At 42.5% G+C, this 24,027-nt stretch overlaps 2 protein-coding genes across 5 annotated transcripts in view; one reads left to right on the plus strand and one right to left on the minus strand.

The window, feature by feature from the left end:
* Positions 1 to 6: 6 nt before the first annotated feature.
* LOC108250529 (interferon regulatory factor 4) lies at positions 7 to 8,282 on the plus strand. Of its 2 annotated transcripts, none has more exons than XM_025002609.2 (9): positions 7 to 2,325; positions 2,622 to 2,821; positions 3,287 to 3,473; positions 3,597 to 3,673; positions 4,024 to 4,153; positions 4,255 to 4,356; positions 5,670 to 6,044; positions 6,598 to 6,710; positions 7,295 to 8,282. In XM_025002609.2, the coding sequence occupies exons 1-9, from the start codon at positions 2,205 to 2,207 to the stop codon at positions 7,454 to 7,456; spliced, it is 1,467 nt and encodes a 488-aa protein (XP_024858377.1). In that variant the 5' UTR covers positions 7 to 2,204; the 3' UTR covers positions 7,457 to 8,282. The 2 variants fall into 2 exon arrangements, with proteins under 2 accessions (XP_024858377.1, XP_017295939.3); XM_017440450.3 differs by lacking the exon at positions 7 to 2,325 and adding an exon at positions 2,332 to 2,469.
* A 2,972-nt stretch (positions 8,283 to 11,254) lies between these two features.
* Positions 11,255 to 24,027, minus strand: part of exoc2 (exocyst complex component 2) — a 118,026-nt gene continuing 105,253 nt past the window's right edge. For 2 of the 3 annotated variants that reach the window (XM_037973999.1, XM_017440453.3), the window contains exons 17-28: positions 21,722 to 21,783; positions 21,286 to 21,366; positions 20,935 to 20,994; positions 19,850 to 19,911; positions 19,702 to 19,771; positions 18,116 to 18,232; positions 17,024 to 17,165; positions 15,769 to 15,824; positions 15,567 to 15,689; positions 15,273 to 15,334; positions 11,833 to 11,892; positions 11,667 to 11,760 (exon numbers count right to left, since the gene is read on the minus strand). In XM_037973999.1, coding sequence (XP_037829927.1) covers positions 11,667 to 11,760; positions 11,833 to 11,892; positions 15,273 to 15,334; positions 15,567 to 15,689; positions 15,769 to 15,824; positions 17,024 to 17,165; positions 18,116 to 18,232; positions 19,702 to 19,771; positions 19,850 to 19,911; positions 20,935 to 20,994; positions 21,286 to 21,366; positions 21,722 to 21,783 — 989 coding nt within the window. Of the gene's footprint in view, positions 11,761 to 11,832; positions 11,893 to 15,272; positions 15,335 to 15,566; positions 15,690 to 15,768; positions 15,825 to 17,023; positions 17,166 to 18,115; positions 18,233 to 19,701; positions 19,772 to 19,849; positions 19,912 to 20,934; positions 20,995 to 21,285; positions 21,367 to 21,721; positions 21,784 to 24,027 lie in introns of all 3 variants that reach the window. The other variant, XM_017440451.3, reaches the window with a different exon arrangement.

Raw genomic sequence — 24,027 nt, forward strand, 5'->3', positions numbered from 1 at the left:
TGGAGGTCTAACCCTCTGTATGGAGGTCTAACCCTACAGATGGAGGTCTAACCCTCTATGGAGGTCTAACCCTCCGTGTGGAGGTCTAACCCTCTATGGAGGTCTAACCCTCCGTGTGGAGGTCTAACCCTCTGTATGGAGGTCTAACCCTCTGTATGGAGGTCTAACCCTACAGATGGAGGTCTAAGCCTCCGTGTGGAGGTCTAACCCTCCGTGTGGAGGTCTAACCCTACAGATGGAGGTCTAACCCTACAGATGGAGGTCTAACCCTCTGTATGGAGGTCTAACCCCCAGTACGCAGGTTCAGTCATGTGTTTGCAGGCTCACGGTGGACGGGGGGATTTCATGTCTCCGTCTTCATGTCATGTCCTCGCCTATAACTGTCAAAACATCACGCACGGGCAGCCAAGCGCGGCACCAAGTAATCCACTCTGCAGCGTGAGCACATCTACCAGCCCCATCACTTCTGTTCTGTGTGTTTTACTCGAACTATGAGTATGACAGACTATAAACAGCACAGAAACTGATCAACACCGAACTTCTCAGTAAAACACGAGACGCTGTTTCACTCTTTATTTCCACTATTTATTGTTTTTGTATTTCTTGATCCTTCGTCCACATTTTGACCTCTGTAAATAACAAACACTTGTGTGAACATTTGAAGAGCGGGGGTTCTTTTTACAGAATCTGACTAACAATAAATCTGCTTCTGCTTCATAAACTGGTAGCTTTTTTTGTTCCTGGAATAAATATTTCTGAACTTTTAAACAAAAAGAAACGAAACTTTAAAACATCAACTCAAGTAAAAATATCTAAACTGCAGAGTAAATATTATTTAAATCAAGTATTTTTCTTTAAATTTGACCCTTTTTATGTTGTTATTTCAGCATTAATGTCTATTTCAGCAGCTGTTAAAGTGAAACATGTTGGAGTTCAATGCAGTTGGGCTCAACATCTGGATCTGAGAGGATTTTTCTTGGGGGTTTTTTGTAAACATTTGAATCATTTGAAAAGAAGCAAATAATATTTCCTTGGAGGAACTCATAAAAACCAAGGCTCATAAATGAAAATAAGATGTTTTTATGTAAAAAGTGAGATACAGGAAGTAGAGGATTTGTGTAATTAAACTGAGCACCAACAGATGGAGGAAGAGGCAGGTTGTTGTTTTAGTGCTTGTCAACAAAATCCACCTTTCTACTAATTTAAAACTTTTTACTCCATTTTTCCACCTGAAAATTAAGACAAATAATATAAAATGTTTTATGATTTGAGACTAATCTTAAAACCTTCTAAAATTTTGCTTTTGTTGTGTTGTTTTTATATTTATCTACAGTTTTTTTAGTTTTTAAATCCTGATTGTTGATATTTTTGGTTATATTTTTTGCCTCCAGAAAGCATTTTTAGTTGAGCTCTAAAAATAAAAATTGATTTGATTTTATAAATTTATTATGTCAAACCCAGGCCCCAAAAGGAGGCATTTAAAAAATTTATTTTAAAATTTAAGACCTTATCTTGTGGATATTTATTCAGGTTTTGTTATATACATATTATCTTTTAGAATTATAATTAATATTGTAAAATAACTGGTTTAATTTTGTTTTAAATATGCTGTATTGATTATTTGAGCTGCAAAACTCACATAAATGCCAAAAAATAGGTAAGAAAATAAGTTATTTTAAAAAACATCTCTATTTTTAGACAGTCACAAAAGAATCTACATTAAAATAAATAAATGACAACACAATAAACCTAAAGTTATAAAAGCTTGTAATAAAAAAACCTGCTGCTTTATTTAAATATTATTTATTGAACAAACCAGATTATTTTACTTGACCAGACCATTTATTGTAGAACTTTTATAGTTTCTGAGTATTTTAGATGCTTTTTTAAACCAGTATATATATAACAGGTATGCAGTATTATCAGCTGAATTTAATCCTTTAAACTCTTTTTTTCTGCCAGTATCAGTTATTTCTCAGTTTATTCTAATCTTATCTGTGACAGGTTGGGGATTTTCTTCTTCTGTACAAAATGTGGAACAAAGTGCTGCAGAAGGAGGACCACTCCGCGCCGCAGCAGCTTTTCGTCAAGCTTTATCGTTTCAAAGAATTGTTTTTGTCTCCAGCGCGGCGACTTTCCACGCGCGCGGGTGTGAGACACTTCTGGCTGACGCCGGCAGGGTTTCCCCTCGTGTCTTACTGGAGATGGGCCGCAGTGCGCGCGCTGATAAGCTTCACAGGAGAGACGCTGCAGCGGCGGACGCGGCAGCGGCATCAGCGGCGGCGCGGCGCGGTGCGGCAGCGGCAGCGGCAGCGGCAGCGGCAGGTGCGTCCTCCTCAGCATCCCTCTGTGTCTCCGCCCTCCCGCTGCGCTCTGACGAGCTGGGAGGATTTAAGCGCGCCCGCCGGATTGATGAGGGCTTTCTGACTCTGACAGATTTCAAAACTTGTCGGGTTTCGAGTTTCACAGGTAAGAAAACTTCGATCCGCTTCCAGGGCGCGCAAGAAAAGGCCAAATTAGTCTGCGTGGGAGAACATTTAGCGAGTTTGTCACTTCGCAGCTCACCACGTGAGCGCCTCATTCTTCACTAAGCGGAGTTCCTGTCGTGTGTTTCTGGGCAGAGATGAACCCTGAGCTGGATTACGGAGGCTCCGGGAGCAGCGGCAACGGGAAGCTGCGCCAGTGGCTCATCGAGCAGGTGGACTGCGGGAAATACCCCGGCCTGGTGTGGGAGAACGACGAGAAGACCATCTTCAGGATACCCTGGAAACACGCCGGGAAACAGGACTACAACCGGGACGAGGATGCCGCGCTTTTCAAGGTAAGACACGGAGGACATCCAGGGATGGAGACGAGCTGTGCGTAAAGGCGCAAAAGGGCAAATGGGACTTTTTACAGCCAGACCCACTGTTCAAGTGATTTTTTCTTGCTTTAATTACTCAGATCTAAGGCTGAACCAAAGATTGAATCACATTAATCTTAATTAATTAGCTTTTTATATTCCTAAAGGAAGCCTGTTTGTCCTGCGAAACTTTTTGGAATGTCCGCGTGGGGCCAAAATTCTTCATTTCAAAGGTTTCTGTTTGTTTTCTGTCAAAGAGATTGATTTTACTTGAGGACAATAAAAATCCTTAATCCTTAGTAAATCTTTTTTTTTTTCATTTTTGAAAAGTCTGAGAGGACATGCTCCACTCTGAAAACTCACCTGCAGATTCAGACTGATATTAGATCTAAAACTAAAGAGTTGATGAAGTTTTCGTTCCTTCTTTTTACTTCTCGCGCGCAGGCCTGGGCTTTGTTTAAAGGCAAGTATCGGGAGGGGATCGACAAGCCGGACCCCCCCACCTGGAAGACGCGCCTGCGCTGCGCCCTCAACAAGAGCAACGACTTTGAGGAACTTGTGGAGAGAAGCCAGTTGGACATCTCAGATCCCTACAAGGTCTACCGCATCATCCCCGAGGGAGCCAAGAAAAGTCAGTCCTCCTTAAAAGTCCTTTTATTTCCAAAAAGGAGAAAAAAATGTAACTTAAACTGAGTTTTACTGCATTTACTGATGCTGCACAATGTAAACCTGTTTCTCTCTGTCCTGCATGTAGGACCCAGACAGGAGGACAGTCCTCTGAGTCCAGTCAGCTACCAGATGCACCCCTCCTACCCCACTGTGCCCTCCCAGGTGATTTTCATATGCAGGGAAATGCAAAGGGGCGGGGCTTGAGTCTGCATGAAGTGTGGCGGATTGTGCATGCTTGAATGAAGCAAAATGGCATTTCCTGCCAAGATGCAGCGTGAAGCTGAAAATGAGGAGCAAAACACAACTAGTATGAGCAGAATGATGTCAGTAGAATTAGCACTAGATGAAAAATGAGTATGACCTGTGTAAAACAACCCGATTGGATGCTATAATAACCAACAACAGTATTTTGTTGAATTGATTTGTTTTAAAGCAAAATATTTCAGATTTTCTAATAAATGAAAGAGCTCCATCAAGCTAAATGTTTATGTGTCTGTCTCCATATCCCTCAGTACATGCCGAGTCCAGAATGCAGCTGGAGAGATTACTGTCCGGAGCAGGCGTCTCTGCCAGAACTCCCCTTCCCTCAGTGTCCCTGTCCCCCCCGCAGCCTGCCATGGCAGCCCCCATCCATGGAAAATGGTACGCTGCTCAGACCTAAAAGAAAGCTTCAGCATCTTTGAAGTTTCTTTGTTGTCGTTCAGCTCTAACCCTGCCTCCCCCCCCCCTCCTCTCCTGTGCAGGATACCAGCTCAGAGCTTCCATTTACTCGTACGGCCCCGCCGACAGCCAGCCCTCGCCCTTCTCCCTGGACGCCAGCATCAGATCAGCGGAGGCGCTCTCAGGTACAACCAACACTTTCACTTCACATTTTCCTTGCACACAAGCAAACCAGGAGAGGGCGGACGCAGAGGCCACCGATTGGAGCATCGGACGTGGATTTAAACCTCGCTTTCCAAAAATCTGTTATAGAAATTCATAAAAAGCAATGTTCCTCATGCAAATCTGTGTGGGGAAATGCAAAAAGGATTGGTTTGATTTCAACTATTAGGTACAGCCTCTGAGACGCCTCTTTGAAAAAGACAGACTTATGAAAATTAGCAAAGACTCCACTGATTTTTTTTACAAAGACTTCCACTTTAAACCTTTAAGAATGGAAGCACAGCAGCCTTCAGCCAATCAGAGTCTTTCCTGAGTCTTAAGGAGACAGGAGCCTTTCAGACAGAAGCAGACAAAAACTGTAGGAATCTGAACAAACAGGAGGAAAATTCAAATATTAAAGGTTGAAGGAACTCATTACAAAGTCAAGAAGACCGCTACAAATAAATGAGAGTAAGAAACAGAATCAGCGCAGTTTTTTTCTCAAATCAATGAAATTTGTAAGCAAACTCTGTGACCAGCTGCCAATAGGCACGTGTGTTTGTTTGCCTACAAAAACAGCCAAAGTGACTGAAAATGGGTCCACAAAGAGCAGTTTGGGATCAAGAAGGCCAACAATTTTGACGTACCAGTACAAATTTACTGACATTAGCTGAGCAAAAAATATGGATAAAAGTGCTTTGTTTACATTGAGTGCGTACCCACATTTCAGAATTGCATAAACTCATTCAAACTGCACTCTTTGATTTAATGCAGGATGAAATATTTATGTTTGATTTCATAGTTTTCAATCAGTACCATTAAAGTACATAAACATAATTTAAGAAACACAAACTTATGTTCAGGTTAACTAGCATAAATTTTCCCAGGATGTTTTAAATGAAGCAGACAGATTTATCAGGGAAAAAGGCTGAAATTTACCTTCTTATCAGTCAGGCTGAACTGGAACTATCACAGCCTTGCTTTGCTTCTCAACAAGACCCTCCACCCAAAAAAAACCAAACCATTCAAGTCCTTTTTTAAAACAATTAGCTGAAGCGTTGGCTCTGATTTAAGGCTTCTATCTCAGATGGGTAAACCTTAGTAAACGGAAAGGGAGGCGTAGGTTAGAAATACTTTCTAGTGCTTTGGATCATTTGCACGATCCGGTTCTGTAACTGATGGGCTGTCTGCAGCATGGATGGTGCTGCAGGCCTGAGGGCCTCAGGTGGAAACTGCACCTGAAAAGCCTCAGAAAGTGTGTTTCTAACCAGCCTGGGTCCTTTTCTTTCCTAACCAGACTACCGTCTGCATGTGTCGGTGTATTTACGGGACACTCTGGTGAGGGAGGTGACCACGACCAGTCCGGAGGGCTGCCACATCACTCCGTGCCCCCCGGACAAGCACTATCTGACGCCCGGGGGACCAGAAATTGTCCCCCTGCCTGTTGACAACCTCTCGACCCAGAGGAGGGGGGATGAGTGTCCACCGAGCCCGCCGTCCACCTTGGAGAAGGGCGTCCTGCTGTGGATGGGCGCCGACGGCCTGTACGCCCGCAGGATGTGTCAGAGCAGGGTGTACTGGGAGGGAGGCCCGTCGCCGTACGGAGACAAACCCAACAAGCTGGAGAAAGACATCATCTGTAAACTTCTGCACACCCAGGACTACCTCACAGGTGAGGCGCCGGTCTAAAACGGGACTAAAACTCAACCGGGGACGCCAAAAGAAGAAGTGTGACAATTAGGGCAAAGCTGACAGTGGTCTGCAACCAACCGTGTGTCATTTCCTGTTTTTCGCTGAACAAAAAAAAGAGACCAAACTGCCTAAATGTTTCACATTAATTTGGTTTCAATCAGACACCGTGTCAGATTAACGAAACAAATGTTGAAGTTTTTGTTTCTGACACATTGAGTTGAGGTTGAAGTGCCAGCTCATTTACTGTAAGTAAAAACTGTGGTCTTCAAGCAGCATTTCATGATAAGCTGACAGTCACATGACTTTCTGCAGCGCCACATCATCCCCACCCACACGCCATGACAGCCCCAGCTGTGACTGACAGCTAATTGTATTTGCATACTCAGTGTGACCAGGACTTTCCATTCCAATCACCTGAAATGTCATAGCGCCACTTAAAGAGAAATTCTTCTGAAATCATTCACTTGCTCAGATGTTCAGATATCAGAGCTAAGAATGATGTGAACTCGTCTTCTTTCTTTTTTCTCTCCCAGAAATCCAGAGTTACGGGCTCCACGGTCGGCCTCCAGCTCGTTTCCAGGTCCTCCTGAGCTTCGGGGACGAGTGTCTGGACCCGCAGAGACAGAGACGGACCCTCACTGTCCAGGTGAAGCAAAATGAAACTTCACCTCTACTGGGAAGCCAATGTGGTTCAAATCCTACAACCAAACACTGATTCAGTAGCTTGAAAGCTTTGCAAACTGAGAACTAGGATTTGAAAGTCTGCAGGAACTTCTTCATCCTCATCATGGACGCTTCGGTTCAAAACTAAATTTAGTTTCTGAAGAAGTTCCTGAGATTTATGCCTGAGCCTTCCTCAGGCCTTACTGAGCACGTTTGGTTTCTGTGGCAAAAAAAGTGAGAGCTAGTAGGCTAATTTAGGGTAATTCTAACCAAGGACGACAAAAAGCAACCGTGCTGCGGAGGTTTAATCTAACCAAACACCATTTGTTCCTAAAAATTGTAGATTGTTTTACAGTTTTGTTTAAAAACTTTGAAATAACTAAATCTATCCATCACTCCAAATAGATTGTCACTAAATTAATTGTAGCTTTTATGTGGTAATGAAATCTAAATTAGAGGGCTGAAGTTCGGTGGCAGCTGGGCGACACCTTTTCCCTTTTTAAACATGACTCTAAATCATTCCTGTGTGAGTGTGAGTGCGGCCATATTGACGTCTCCGTTCTGCAGGTGGAGCCGTTGCTGTCCAGGCAGCTCCTGTACTACGCCCAGCAGACGGGCGGCCACTACTACCGCAGCTACGAGCACCCGGGCGTCACGGAGCACATAAACGCCACCGAGGACTACCAGAGAGCCATCACGCACAACCACAGCAGCAGCCTGCAGGAGTGACCCGAGACTGACTGTTCCACCAAACGTTCACCGTGCAGCCGAACGAACGCGAAACCCCGGGACAAAGAGAGGCAAACATGAGCGGATCGTGAACATTCAGTCAGCCCTGTTGTCTGAACCAACTGTGACCTTTGGCCTCACTGCGTTTTTAAAAGGCACATGTTTTTGTACTTTCTATGCGAATGAAACTGATTGTACTGAAGAAAGCAGGGAGAAGGACTTCGACACTGAAAACACATTTTTTAATATTTCTTTGTACGCCCTGAAATCCAGGACATGTTAGCAGCTAGTTAGCTTAGCGTAGACTGGCTGAATCTTACAAAATCTGCCAACATGCTACACCTCCATTACTCAGTACAAAAACTAAATCTGTTGTAGTTACATCGCAGCGGCAGGGATTGTTGCCACATTTCATTGTAAAACTGGATACTTTCTCTTGTAAAATATAACAGGATGGAAACTTTACAGAGTTTCAGAGGGTTTGTTTTTTTTTCAGAAAAGTTCAGGATTTTGTTTTTTTCCTGCTAAAGAAGCCAACAGGTTTCATACTGACTGTACAGACATTTGCTTTCTCATCTTTTTGCTACAAAGAGAATCAAACCCGTTTAATAATAGAAATATTTCAACTTCTTGTATATATTTTTCTGTTGCTAGTAGACACTATCACCACTGTTAAGTAAAATATTACTGATGCCTTATATTTGGTGTTCTGTATGAGAAACTCAGGGAGGATTTAGGAAAGCTTCCTCATGTGGACTTTGTATTGCATAATAGGAATGTTTTTGTACTGTTTGTATTTGTAAAAAACAACAATATTAAAAAGGGACAACTAAGAGGACGGGCCGTGTTTATAAGAGTGTGAGCGCTCGATGTAACATCGGTACTATGTGTGCGCGGTTTGAACAGGAAGTGTGGTTCACATGCAGGATGACGCTGGTTAATCAAACACTTGGTTATCGCGAACGCTGCGACGACGTCAGAAAGGGCGGAGAGAGCGAGGAAGAGGTCGGCCACGTTTTCCGCCTAGAGCTGAGGAGAAAGTCTTCCTGCTTCTGCTGCAGAGCAGAATCAGTTTCCACTTTTATGGAAAAAAGCCAAAAAACCCCAAAAGCCACAGAAACTTTTCTGTCTTTGACGCAGAATGATGAAGAAGAAGAGAAGGTTTTTCAAAAACAGTCCAGAGAGCTGACTGAAACCTTTAAAGCATGAAGAGGATTTCAGGACGTAATATGGAAACTAACACAATAAATGTAAAATAATCTAGATACGCAGTGATGTTGGAGTCGTGGGTCGCGGGGAGCTGGCTCCTGTCTCCAGCAGCGGGCCAGTTTATGATTGGGAGACGAGTACAGGGAGAAAATGGAAAAGCCCCAGCCAGGAACTGAACCTGCGACCTTCTGGCTGTGAGGCATTAGAGCTAACCGTCTGCACCACCATGCAGCACTCATCAAAACCCTAAACAGCCAAAGAAAGCGCACAGTTATTAACACACAAACAGAACATTTTTGTTCGCTATGATGTGATTTTTTATCCAACTCCTCAGATGAAACCTGGTATTCCATTCACAGGGAAATTTTACAACACCTGGTAAAGGGCAACAGATGAAAGGATACACTTTTTGTGGTCATTTGCTGTTTTGCTATACATGTTAAATGTCATTTGAAACAAACGTAGTCAAGTTATGAGCAAACACCATCTTACCTGCAGCAGACTGTGGTAAGATACGCTTCTAATTTGACCAATCAGGGATGGGGCGTCAAGCTAACAGCTACTCAGTCACCTGTTCAAAAGCAAATTCAAGTCGTCTTAAACAAATTAAAATAAAAATTATTCTACAGCATACTTACCAGCTGGTTAACAAAAAGCAGGCACAACCACGAATAAAATAAATCCAATTACTAACTGCAGGTGATGAAAAGGTCTTTTGGAAGATTTTGCTTTGGCAATCTAACATAACTGATCTGGACAACTGAGGATACTTGCTTCTCTGATTTAAATGAAGATGTTTTATGTGCATTAGAAAGTTGTTTTACTTCGACACTATTGTCTCATTGAACTGGGTTGCAACAATGCATGCACAGGTAAGCAAACCCTTCCACTGAGCTGTGACCGTTTCCTATTTGAGAAAAGAAAAACATTGTTCAGCAGAGAAAACAGCAACAAAATAAAGCTTGACTCATGCAAAAGTGATGAAGTGACAAAAACTGTTAATACTTCAGCATGTGCTCAAACTTTTAGAAAAGCTCTGAATTGGGAGCTTGACAAAACCTCCCTCATTCTCCAAATTGAGATCGCTCTGACTGCCATCTACTGCAGGGAACACACTGACTGTTCACAGATTATGCTCTCTGAAATCAGTAAATGAGCGTATTTATTAACCTACACCAACATACACAGACACTCTTATGGCTCAAATGTCTCCCTTGTGATTTTATCAGCCATAGATTTATTTTTGCTAAGCTGAAAAACATCTGGTTCCAAAAACAGGTAAGAACATATTTCCACAATCAAGGTGAGCCCAAACAAATCATCTGTTCATTTACCTACTCGACCTGCGGTTCAAAGGTAGAACTGTTATCGTCTTTTCTCCTGAATGGAACAGAGAATAAAAATAAAAGAAAAACTCCCCTCTCTCCCCTCCGTTACTGTAAACAGAGCTGACGAGGAGCGAAGGAGCTTTTAGGCTTTGAACTTGTTTTGTGAATGAATCCGTGGGAGGACACAGAGCTAAGTTTAGAACAGAGACGATCAAAACAACTCTTCTGCTCTGCGTGGCTTTCCCCTACGTGGAGATGGGAAACTAAGGCAGACAAAAAAAGCTGAGCTGTGTGAACCTCAGCAGCTACGGTTGCGGCTTGTACATTCAGAAGATGAATTTTAATGGGCCAATCCCTTCTTTGACTACTTTGCCCTCAATTACCCTTTTCTGAAATCTTTCTCATGTGAGCTGTGGGCGTGCCCTTCTCTTCTGCACGCCGAAGACATCAGCCCAACATCTCGCTAACTGAGTCTGAGTAACTGCCTCCGCCGTCCCCACCCTGCAAACGCCCGGTACACCCAGCTGCCCCCTCCCTCAGAGAGACAGAGAGATGAGCTGGAGCTCCACAGATGAATAGCTGAAGCTTCTGGTTTCAACCAACCGTCTGCAAACATTCACTTATTCCAAGGTGTCAAACTGAACTGAGCACCAAAACACTGTGCAAAACATTCAGGAGGCTTTTAACAGGATTTATTGGAAAATATCAGCAAAGAAAAGCAAGTTAATATTCACCAATAAGTCAAAAAAATAGTAAAGATTTAATTAGTTTCGACAAAACCTATCATTTCACAGCTGGATGGAAATCATTCAACAACTGACGGGGTCAAAGGTCACTGATGCACCTGGCAGAACATCGACCCGGCCGGCACTGAAACTAGAGGTTTTTATCCAGACTGGATGGATTCTTACATGAAAGCAGTTTGACAAATGCCCCAGTCCTGACAGTCCCACTAACTCACCTGACAACCTGATTTTACCTTTTGCTGCTCAGTTTATTTTTATAGCAAACCTAAAAGTGGTTAACTCAAAGAGCACATGAGAAATAAACAATTCCTGTTTTCTAAAGGTATGTGGGTGATAAAGATGACAGAGCTGGTTTCTGCTTCTCTGCTGAAGAGTTTCCTTGAAAAGACAAAAGGTGATTATCTCAGAAACATTCAGGCTTCAGGTCTAAGAGTGCTGCCTCAAAATAAAACAGAAAGTTGCATCGGACCTAAACGCTAAATTATTGAGCAAAACAAACAATCATCCCAAAACACTTTCTGGATCCCAACTGAACCATTTTATTGGGCAAAACAAACAATTTACAGAAACTTTTCATTTTTAATGAATTCTCAGAGTGATTCTCAGAGGAGCCTCCACATCCCAGTACTGATCCAGAACTGTCTGGAAACACACAAGAACCCGTCATGAACTCTGCATGTCAGCCACTTTTTACTGGTCATACATGATTAGCATAACCAGCAGCTCAGGGACCGTCCTGCACAGTAACAATGAAATCCACTCATTTAGTGTTTTCAGATATTTGTGTTCATCTAGTAAAGGAGAAATTGAAAGCAACACTAATTAATAAAGCAATAACTGAGCATGTATAGCTGCAGCTCATTAGCTGATTGCACAGATAAAGAGAAAAATAAAAGAACAAAGCTGATGCAGCAGAGTGCTGAAGGTTCATCTCTTGACAGGCTGAAGGTTGGAGGCTTGGAAGCAGGTGAGCTGCAGCTGCATGCTGCTCTTAAACTTGTTCAGCAGCTCTTCCAGTAACCTGGAGGTCAAAATATGACAATAAATACAACAACGACAACTGACAGACACACTGAAACTAAATCAGACTCACTTTTTATCGGCTCCGCTGTGCAGCTGAGGCAGGGAGTCCAGAGCCAGTTTGAAGCTGGCACTGAAAATCAGACGCTCCGTTAAAAACGATTTATTCACAACTTAATTCTGACAAAGTTTTCATGTTGTGTAAAATCTAAATAAAAACAATAAAATGATCTGCAAAGCTCACAAACTCAGGTTTTACTCACAATGGAACATGCTTTCCTGAGGCACTAATGCACCCCCATACCATCAGAGAGGCAGGCTGACCTCAGAACAGTTCTCCTCTTTGGTCCAGAGGAGACACATATGTTCACATCTGGCTTCTTCTCTGCCTGATAGAGCTTTAAGCAGCACGGTGAACTGTGTTTACAGACGATTGTTTATCTGTTATTCTGTGATTTAGACCCAGGATTTGGTAATCACGGACAACGCCCCCATTTCCAATCTGCAAGTTGAAGACTTGGGGGTGTCTGATCATAAATTAATTTCCATGACTTTGCCATTAACAAAGACATATATGCAAACAAAACGTCAAATTCAATTCAGAAGTTTAAAGACAATAGATCTGACCCTTTTCAACCAGGATATTCAGGATATCTCACTAACTACAAAATTCACCTCTGTCAATGATTATGTCAACCACTATAATTCCAGTCTTCGCAGTATTCTTGATACTCATGCACCGGTTAAAACTCGGACAGTTACCTTCTCCAGATCAGCCCCATGGTTTACATCTGAACTCCGTACAATGAAAACTGCAGGTCGTGCCCTGGAGCGGCAGTTTATCTCCAGTGGCTTATTGGTCCACAAACAAGCCTATCGCAAACACCAAAAGACATATTCCAAAGCACTCACTGCAGCAAGATCCCATTACTTTTCCCTAAAAATCTCGAATAGCCGTGGGAATTCCAAACAGTTATTCTCTGACATAAACTCTCTGGTCAAACCTTCCACATACACGCATGCTGATACCAGTATAGATCATTGCAATAGATTTATGGACTTTTTCATTAATAAGGTGGCATCAATCCAGTCTGCTCTCCCTGTAATAGCTGAATCTCAAGTTGATATAACTCTCCTCATGCAAAGTAACACATTTTCAGCTTTCTCCGTTGTCACCCAGTCAGACGTGGAGAAGATCGTAAAAAGCATGAAAACTTCCACCTGCGTGCTAGACCCTCTCCCCACAGCATTACTTAAGTCTAATATTACAGCCATTTGCCCATTAATCACAACCATTATTAATCAGTCTTTGCGGGCCAGTCAGGTTCCCCCATCTCTTAAAACTGCAGTCATCCACCCTTATCTGAAAAAACCCTCACTTGACCCCAATATTCTTGCCCATTACAGACCTGTTTCAAATTTACCGTTTATATCCAAAGTTCTGGAAAAAGTTGTGGCAGCCCAACTTCATCAACATCTTCACATCCATAACTTCTACGAAAAGTTTCAGTCTGGCTTCCGTTCCGCTCACAGTACAGAGACAGCTCTGGTTCGCGTAATGAACGACCTTCTCATGACTGCAGACCAGGGCTCACCATCTCTTCTCCTCCTCCTTGACCTGTCGGCTGCTTTCGACACAGTGAATCACACCATCCTTCTCAACAGGCTACAGTCAGAAATTGGACTTTCGGGTACAGCACTTAAATGGTTTCATTCATATCTCACCAATAGAACTGAATATGTTTCCTTGGGTCAGTCTAAATCTTCAACTCATACTGTGACTTGTGGAGTTCCACAGGGGTCAGTCCTTGGGCCAACCCTTTTCACCATCTATATGCTCCCCCTAGGTCACATAATCAATAAACACAAGGTCTCCTTTCACTGCTATGCTGATGATACACAACTGTATATGAAAATGGACTCCACTTCTCCTACAGTTCTTCCGTCTTCACTTCAGCTTTGCTTAGAGGAGATAAAGGCATGGATGACTGCCAACTCTCTTCAACTTAACAGTAATAAAACGGATGTCATCCTTCTTGGCACCCCTCATCAAACTCAGTCCTCTAATCTCAGTAGTATCTCAATATTTGGTCTTAATATTCCCTTTTCTACCACCGTCACAAACCTTGGAGTTAGGATTGACTCTAACCTCACTTTCAACTCCCACATCCGTCATCTTTCTAAAGTCTCCTTCCTCCATCTTAAAAACATCGCCAGACTCCGCCCCTCCCTTTCCCAACCGGATGCTGAGAGGTTGATCCATGCCTTTATCTCATCAAGGTTGGACTACTGTAATGCCCTCCTCTTTGGGACCTCTGGTAAAAACCTGCAAAAGCTCCAGCACATTCAGAACTGTGCTGCCCGGGTCCTGATGAGGAGGCGCAAATACGACCATATCACTTCTGTTCTTAATTCACTTCATTGGCTACCGATCAAACATAGAATACATTACAAACTCTGTCTGCTCACCTATCAATGCATCCATGGAGCTGCTCCTGCCTATCTTAGTGAACTCCTCTCATTGCACGCTACTTCTCGAAGGCTTCGTTCCTCCACCTCCTTTTACTGCCTGCATCAACCTAAGACCAAACTTGCCACTATGGGGGATAGGGCTTTTCAGGCAGTAGCTCCACGACTCTGGAATGCCCTTCCAGAGTCCCTGAGAGCCCCACAAGGTGTGGAGGCCTTTAAAAAAGGTCTTAAGACTCACCTTTTTAAACAGGCCTTTTAGAACTGTAAGTTTTGTTTTAAATTGTTAGTTTTAATTGTTAGTTTCAATTGTTGTTTTGGTATCACTTGGTGCAAGATGTACTACTATAAGCCCTACAATTTATTCTGTATTTTTATTATTACTATTATTATTATTTTTATTTTTTTCTTTTTCTTTTAATCTCTGTAGCACTTTGAGATTTCTTTGAAATATAAGGTGCGTTACAAATAAAATTTATTATTATTATTATTATTTATTAGTCCTCTCACTGACCTGCTGCAAATGAACCTAATTAGTTGTAAAATGCTTCTCTAGCTGTTTTTTATTCGTATCACTTACTTTTACAGCTGTCGTTGCACCAAAACAACTTTTTCTTTTAGATGTGTTGCTATCATAATATTCAAAATGATCTTATTTCTTAGTTTAAGCATTAGCCATGTTTACTATATTCCAATGTGAATAAAATATGGGTTTGTGAGATTTTTATTTATATTTTACACAACATCCTAACTTTTTGGAATTAGTTTTGCATATTAAAAAAACAAAAACATTTATTAGGACTCCCCGACCCGAGTTCAGGATGAGTCTGTGTGTGTATCCTGATGTGCACGCTGACCTTCTTACATGAACACACACAACACGCCACGCCACAGCGCAGGCACACAACAGAACCAGATTTCTTTCACTTCCTTTTCAGAACCCAACAACTAACATAAATAGGGATTGTAGTGAGGGATGTACGACTGTGAAGATTTATGTCCGTGACATCCACGGCCATAAATCATACGTAGGGCTGCACTTACTTGCTATCAGGGTTTAGGTATGTGGCTACGGCGTCTGTCAGGGCGCAGAGCTCGAGTCGGGCCTGAGCGTGGAGCAGGGTGGGGCGAGGCGGTCGGGTTTACAAATAAAAAAACAAAACAAAGAAAAAGCAAACAGGTCAGCATCACCAACTGACAACAGCTCAAACTGAAATGTGGCATGATCAGAACCGACAGGTGGATCCCCTCCCCCTTCCAAACGAGGGCTTGACATATGAGTCAGGGTCTTACTATGAGTGAGAAGCTGCAGGCTCGTGTGTGCATGCCAGCATGTACCTGAAGGGCTCCGTTTTTACTGAAGGACGAGACGCACTGCATGAGGCGACACATCTCGTCTGCAACCGCTTCCACGATTCTGGACAAAACGCGAGGAACCAGATCCCTGGAGACTGTGAAGACCTGGAGAGGAGAAGGTCGGAGGCTTTCAGAAAGGAGGAAGTTTGGAGGAAAGCGCTGTGTGGCGTAAAACAGTTCGCACCTCAGCGTGAACGGCGATGACGTTCACAAGAGCTTCCTTCAGGTAGTTCCTTACACCTGAGACACAAAGAGACAACATCCCGTCTTAAATGTACTTATTTTAAGTATCCATCTTCACGCCATCAGCTGGTTCATAAACAGCCATCGAGGCTGTCATCATCTTAACTTTTATAAACTCACTGGATTCATCCAAGTTTCTGACTTCTGAACCCAAAATTAAAAAAAAGAAATGACAAAGCAATAATCAGTAATAAGGTGAACAAAATGCAGAAGACTAAAAACAAAACTAAAAATATCTGCTAGTGTGGCACCTTCCCACAGGGATGTCTTTATTTGTCCTCCAAAACCCAACAAGTGTGGCACCGTTAGCAGGTACGAACTGGACTGATATGACAAATAAACTGAAGAGAAATGAATCAGTTATCAGGTTTGGTAATTGCTTACTTTCGGGACAGGGTGTGATGCAGAGGAGGAAGTTAAAGCTGACCTAAAAATAAAATGTTTAAAAGCCAGCTATAAATACATAAGAACTTCAAGGTTATGTGGCACTTCCATCAATCCAAACATTTACTTTGCATGCATGGACATCTAGAAAGTTTTAATCATGGCACTGAAAGGTTTATCATTTATAACACAAAGATCATGTTTTGTCATGTAAACACAAGGATTAGGAAACAGAACTAAGGTAACATAGAAGAATTTTATGAATGCTTTTATTTGATGGTAAAAAATTAAAAGGATTTAGTCACCAGAAGGTTAAATGTGCTGCCTGGAAGTTTAAAATATAACATCTATTAAACTCTGGCAGAGAAGCATCCAAATACAGCAACAGAAAGAAAGTACTGAAACCGGATTTTTAATGCCTTGCAGCACCCCGCACGCCATCATGAGTCCCACACAAAGACAGCAACAAGTGAAAGTATCATATCCTAGAACACGTTCCGCTTTCACATGCGGCCCAAACACACAAACTCCCAGAGGCTGAGCAGACCTGAGCAAAGCTGCCTGCAGCCCACCTGAACATCACAACCTGCGCTCAGGTAAACCACGTGCTCTCCTGTCACCCACAGCGTGAGCTGTAAGTGTTTACAGTAATTCACTCTGCACATGATACATGGGAACCACAACTGTGCAGATCCCTGCAGAGACAACCAATTCTCATGAAGAAAAGACTCGTGAATGATGCTACCAGGGTCAGTTAGTGGTTGCTGCAGGTGGTTTCCCTCTGAGCTTCTCAAATAAGAAACATTTATTACCGCCGGGTGTCTGGCAGTCTCTCCAGTCAAAATATCCAGCGTAGATGCCGGGTTCCAGGGAGCCTGCGATCGGGTCGGCCCGTCTCTCGATGTAGGCTTCGAAAAGCTTCCTGTCCAGCTCCCTCACGGAGTCCACACTCACCTGGAGGAGTGATGGAAAACACGATGAATAGATGAACGGCAGCTTTCTGATCGAAGCCTGATCAGACTGTTAAATGTGTCAAACTGTCCTGGAAGCTTCAGATGTTTTCCTGATTCAAACGGTTTAGTTACCTCCTCACCAAACCATCAAGTTCTCCGGAATCCTCCATTTAAATCAGGTGTTCTGAAGCAAGAACACGTCTGAAACATGCAGGGTTTGACACAAAAGTTGGGACGTTGTGTAAATGCAATTAAAAACAAATCTCATGGAACCATATTTTTTCCACAATGGAACAAAGTGCACATATCAAAGGCTGAAACTAAGAAATTGCACCGTTAAACTTGATGGAAGCAAAACATCTCAAAAACGTTTGGGGCGTAAAGTTAAGGGCTGCGACCCTCTGTTTTTATTTAAATTTTACACAACGTCCCAACGTTTTGGGATACTGCGGTTGGAATTTCAGGATACTTTGATAAAGCATCCATCGATTCTTCTAAATGTAGTAACAGATTGTTGCCAAGCTTTGCGTATTCCTACTTTCCTGTGGGTGTTTTCTGTCGGCAGCTTCACTCAGTAAGACCACTTTAAGGGGGAATTTTTTTTTTTTTAAACTGTCACCCATCTCATGTTTGCTTCATCTTGATGAGTCTCTAAACAGAGCTTTCAACGAAAATAGTGTTCAACAGTTTTTACTGGAAAACAAACCAAACACCTTTTTGCTTTGTGATTCAGCCATTAGTCATTGTGCGCCGCTGTGTGTGTGAAGGGAAAGGGCTGAAAATGTGGAACCGAGCTTTGAAGACAATGACATTTAGTTTTTTTTTCTTTAATCAAGAGTCATCTCTTTGCTGAGAAAAGAGCCTCACTGATCAGTTTGATTGTTAATGACACCTCAACACGCTTCTCTCAGCTTTCAGTTCATTAAAAAAGATGAGGTTTGTAAAACTCACCCGAGTGATCTTCTCCGTCCCCGTGAAGCCGTGTTTCTCAAAGTGATCGGCCAGGTTGAGGAAGGTGTGTCTCTCCAGGTACTGGCAGTTACTGAGGATGATGAGCAGACGCTGCTCCTACAAACACACACAGCCAGAAACCTCCATGAGCTCACTTCAAGCTTACTGAGAGAAAAAAGTCAAATTTGAAATCGCAGTTCTGCTGAACTCTAAGTGTTTGCGAACGAGAAACCAGGGAGGCAAGCTGCTGTGTTCTGAGCAACAGATCTTTGAAAATTAACTCTTAAATTTGCGTGAACGGCTCCTAAAACTGTACTTCAGACACATCGTACCCATCCCAGCCTGCTTTGTACCCACCTTGTATCCAAACTTCTGATTGAATCTACTGGAGTACACTTCAGAACTGAAGGTAAGAAGATCTGGACCAGTTTTTAATCAGGAATTTATCATCTATGGGGGTTTTAGGACACTCAGGACCTCAGATGTTTTCATCACAAGACTTAAAGGTCCTCACTGAAAACTTAAAAAAAGGTTCTCCTGAACTATATCAAATGCTGCAGTTTGAAAGAGTTTAGTGTGGGTACGCACTCAGTGTAAACAAAGCACTTGGTTCAATCTGCTGAAAACCACATGGAAGCTTGCATCCTGTGATCGACTTACAGTCTGAGTAGGTGAACAAATAAACCTTTACATGAAATATAAGTGAACTTGATGCCAAATGCCAAAGAAAAGAGGAAAAAAGCCCCAAACGGTTCCTCCATGGATGTCACCATTGCTGACCTATTTTCAGTCCCTTCAGCTGTTTCTGTAGGTAAACAAACAGCAGCCGGTTTTTAATCTAAGGACACATTAACCCTTGATAGGAGAAGAATAATGGACAGATTTGGTTTTGTACTTCATGAGCTTTGGTCTTCGTGACATAGCTATGAAAAAAGAACTTCTACACACGCCAACATGTGACGCAAATTAAAGCGGTGCGACGGAACCACAACAAACAAACTTACAGAAAACACCCCAATAAATAAAGCCGAGCTCAGAGTCGGTGAGGTGAGCTTTTTACTGTGACAACCACAACCCATGTCGTCACTGGCCCGATTGTCTTCTTCGCCCTCTGAGGCTGCAGAGACAAGAATGGGTAGTTGTTTGTAGAAAACTGGTTAACTGTTTCTACTGTACGCTGTGGTTTCTAACAGTCTAAACACAGCAGGTTAAATCATGAGTGAAATCAGTCCTAACGCTGGTCATCCGCTCGCAGTCGAGCTGAGCTGCCAAAGTCCCGCCACACATATTCGGGGTGGGGAAACCCCATCTGCACCTTGCTCCATTTCCCTTTACCAGAAGCACTCTATACCCTGCTCTTCCTCCTCCTCCTCCTCCAACTCCCCCCCACCTCACCAACATCTCAAACAAGTTACAGGAAATGAGGACGTATCTGCCGCATGTCCACAACCAGGAAACAGCCTGATAACATTTTGTGGTTCCAGTGACTGAGACGAGCGCTTGTCTCGCTGTGTTACAGAGACAGAGAGAGCCCACGCTCTGGTGGTGGGATTCCTGGGTGAAAACACAAACAACACTCTGCTTACAGATGTTGGGTTGAAGCCCTCTTGGATGGCAGAAAATCGGTCTGGAGAGGACAGGTCCACTGAGACGGAGCTGCACATGTAAAGACACATTTTTACAATCTGTTCAGTCAATAATCACAACGAACAAAAAGATATTTAAAATACTCACTGAGAGGCATTAAAGTCTCCATCTGTTTTTGTGCTCAGCCGCTCCAAACAGTTTATAAAAGCCTGAGGATCACATGAATACACGGGTTACTTTAAACCTCTGATACCCACCTGTACCGTGAGGTGGAAACAAAAGTCTTACAGGTTACACAGAATAAAAAGCAGCAAATAAAATCATGTTTGTGTTGAACCTAAAAATTATAGGAATATGCCAATAAAAATCAACATAAAACACAGGAATGCAGTTAAATTACATCTAATAGGGATGCATCGAGACCATAATTTTCAAACCAAGTACTTAGATTACATTTTTACAAAAACAGAACCTCTAATTACACATTTTATCCATCCCAGCAGGTGATTTTATGTTGAAAATTCCTTATTTGAGCACGTTATTCCTTCAAAAAGAATCAAAATAAAACTGGATCAGGTCAGCCAACATAAATCTAATTTTAAAATGTTAAAAAAGTTCCTCCACTCTACTTATCACTGAGAGGTGACCATCGTAAAGTGGTACTGGTACACTTTTACGGGTACAAGTACACGGTATTAGACAGATATCTGATGTTGGTGCAAAGATGTTCAAAGCTGTGAACATCAGCCAGATTTCTGCTGAACATCTTTTTCTTTAGGAGTTCTTCCAGGGGGCTGTGTAAACGTGTGTCGTTCGGTTTGATCCCAAACTGAATGGAAACCAACAGGTTTTATTTATAAAACATATTTAAAACAAAGTAGGCTGACTCAAGTGCTGAACAGATAGAAAGCAAATATACAACAACAGGCGTGAGGAAGTAGAAGAATGCATCCCTCTCACCAGATATCTGTGAGGGAGATAGCCTTTGACTTTACATCGTGTGTGATGCACAGACTTTCATGAGAGCGTGCGTGAGATGCTAACAGCATGTGTGGAGTTTTGTCTGGAAACAGCTCAGACTTCAGGATGAGATCAAAGTTTGTTTCAATCAGAACTGCAGACACCGATCAGCTGCACGTGCATGAAGCACGTCCTCAGACCAAAAACAAGAAATAAATCTATGAAATGTAGAGACACGTCGATGGAGTCAGTCCTAGTCTCAGAGATCTCACCTTCATGATGCTCACGCTGAGCTCTGCAGCCTGGTCCTGGACCTGGTCTAACTGCAGCACCTGAGACAGAGAGAGGAAGAACTCAGGAATAAACACTTCACGCTCAAAGGCTTTACTCTCACTCAGAGTTTGTAGAGATAAAAACACAAAGATGCACTCAGACTGACCAAAGGCTGAATTTATAGTTAAAGAACAACATTTACATCAGCTCCATCTCAGTTATCAGCTCTGAAGCTTTAAATGGAGCTCAAGCCCAAAGTGTTTTTCTTTCTTCATACTGAGCAGGAGGATTACAGTAAAGTCCCTTTGTTGGATATTTACCACCACTAATGATCAGTAACTTTAACTTACATTGATTTCTCCAGGTTTGATCTCCAGAGGCTCTCTGAGGGACTGCAGCATCTGAACCATGCACTGTTCAAACTTAAAAGGCTAAAAAAAACCAAAAGAAACAACTGAGAGCAGATTTAAAACATGGAATAAGTAAAAATCTGACTATTGTTCCTTTTGCTTCAGTTTACAATGTGTGACATAGAACACATGAACCACAGAACCACTAACATGGTGATAAAGTGATATCTTGTAACACAATCCTAAATTAGAAACCATAATATCTCTCTAATTACGAAGGCTCGTGAAAAGTTTTTATTCACTGAGTAACATTTCAAACACTTCCAGTGAAACAAACAGTCATGAGCTAAATTTGTCCTGAATCGGTTGTGAAAGTTTACTGGAAAGTATCTGTCAGGTTTTATTATGAATCTCAGCAACGCCACACAATCCTTACCAGACCGGTGGTGCCCTCGTTATCTACAACCCAATCTTCCTTCTCGGCAAGCCTCTTCACATCTGAATGCAAATGGAAAACAGAAACAGAATTACTGGGAACTGATAACTCTTTATTGGTTTATTTCTAATAAAGATAAAAGACTAAATAAAACAAGTTTCTAAGGTAAAAACATCCATCCTTTATGGGGGCAGCAGCTCAGACATCTCCCTCCTCTTCCAGCTCTTCCAGGAGGATTCCGAGGCGTTCCCAGGCCAGCGTGTCCTGGGTCTTTCCCCGGGGTCTCCTCCTGGTGGGACATGCCTGGAACACCTCCTTAGGGTGGCATCCAGAAGGCATCCTAACCAGATATCCTGATCCACCTCAACTGGCTCCTCTGGACGGGGAGGAGCAGCGGCTCAACTCCCAGTCCGTCCAGGATCACTGAACTTCTCACCCAGAGCCCAGCTGCCCTGCGGAGGAAACTCATTTCAACCGCAATCTCATTCTTTCTGTCACTCCCCAGTTCATTACCATAGGTGAGGGCAGGTAACCTGTCTACCAGTGGTTGATTTGCCAAGAAAAAAACCCAAATTATTAAATCAGACTTTCTGCTCAGACCACAGTTTGCTGTAGGTGCAAGTGAAGGGGTAGGGGTGTGAGGAGTTCAGTGAAAACCAGTCACTCTTCTCTAAATGACCATACCAAACCACAAGTGAAACTGAACATGTCTGGTTTTGGTCTCATAACACTTTCACAAAAGCAGAACTCTGGAGGCTGTACGAGCCAAAACATACAAATAAATACAATAATATGACAGGAATTCTGAAACGTTTAATAGAAATAAATACTTTGTTAAAAAGCCCAACTACAGCTGGTAGTTTCTACAGCCTGACTTTATTCAGTGTCTCTGGAGTTAAAGTGAAGGCCTCACAGCGACAGATGACACGACGCACACAGAAACTAAAACCAACGAGAACTAAATGTTTGCTTTTGTTGCTTTGCAGGATCGAACGAGTTACTGGCTCATTTAGGTGCCAAAAAGAAGCACATTTCATTTAAAGCCTTTTTAGGAATTAAAGGCCTAGCATTCCTTGAAGCAATGCATATCACCCGCTGGCTTTCATAACAATGTTTTAGACTAAAACCACATTTTGCTGTGAAATCACAGTAAAAGCTGTTTTAGTTGCACCTTGAAAGTAGCAGTATGTTCAGTCTTGTGTGATCTGTTAGGGCTTGGAATATGTGAACTTCAGCTCAGCGTCTGTAAAACTGGCTGGGTGACAGTCCTTTCTGTGCTCTTTAAGGTCAGTTGGCTGTGGCAGCTGACTCCATTAGGTGATGAAAATGAGGAAGTATGTGTCTGGGACGACTCTCAGCTACTACCACAACAAATCTGAGCTCAGTATTTAAAACAGCCTCAGTCACAACCTTTTCTGTTGGCTGTGGCGACCATCTTGAACTGGACTGACTCTTAAAGTTTTTCAGGTTCAGGTGTTCATTCTGTGATCACTTTCTGAAAGTTTCATTCAAACCCGCCCACGGTTTCAAGAGGTATTTAACACACACGCAAAAACATTTAGCTCCGCCTTCACCTTCAGCGGTGGGAGATAAATAAGAACAATCTATGGCAAAATAAATACATTTGTCCTCTTTTTGCACCTTATTATGACAGTTTTCCTGCCATCATTATTCTCATCTTTCTAACTCAGATTGGACCAAAGTGAAGTTCCAGCATCGTCTCCTGATTCCTCACAGAACATCCCTTTAATCCACAGGATCTGACTGCTGCTCACAGCTGCAGCCTTGTTTTCTCCTCTCTTGGTCTGAATGACAGTTCACACTTGTTCACACACAAACGCTGATTCCTTTTGTTGTTCGTTTCTTATTTTCAAGCCATCCTGTTTCACTTTTCCGTCCTTGAGCTTTGATGCTGGTTTTTCATCCTTTATTTATACTTCCTCCAGATTTTAGACCCAGCTGACTGAAAACACGTTTTCCACACTCCTTTCTGCTTCAAAAAAAGGTTAAAAAACAAAAACAACTGGACTTCTATTCTGTAGCTGAAGACGTTTCGCTTCTCATCCGAGGAGCTTTCTCAATTCAGAAATAGAGAGTGTGGAGTTGAGCTTTTAAAGCTGAGATGTGATGTAAGCTGGATTGCTTGCAGATTATTCTCACTCTCCTAACAATGGAGGCTCGTTAGAATCCTTGTTTGTCTGACTCACTGAGGGGCCACTCTTGTCACATGAGTGCAGGTGTTGATTGGAGTGAAACTGACTGGGGATCAGGCCTAAAGCTCCATTATATGTTTTTGAAAGCTGAAA

Source organism: Kryptolebias marmoratus, linkage group LG24 (genome assembly GCF_001649575.2).
Source record: "Kryptolebias marmoratus isolate JLee-2015 linkage group LG24, ASM164957v2, whole genome shotgun sequence".
In the NCBI taxonomy this organism is placed as follows: Eukaryota; Metazoa; Chordata; class Actinopteri; order Cyprinodontiformes; family Rivulidae; genus Kryptolebias; species Kryptolebias marmoratus.

What these genes read in the sequence shown, in the direction of transcription:
- LOC108250529 (XM_025002609.2), top strand. Translation starts at nt 2,205, where the DNA reads ATGGGCCGCAGTGCGCGCGCTGATAAGCTTCACAGGAGAGACGCTGCA. An exon ending in CACCCAGGACTACCTCACAG is followed by an intron (nt 6,045 to 6,597) that starts GTGAGGCGCCGG and finishes TTTCTCTCCCAG; the next exon opens with AAATCCAGAGTTACGGGCTC. An exon ending in GACGGACCCTCACTGTCCAG is followed by an intron (nt 6,711 to 7,294) that starts GTGAAGCAAAAT and finishes TCCGTTCTGCAG; the next exon opens with GTGGAGCCGTTGCTGTCCAG.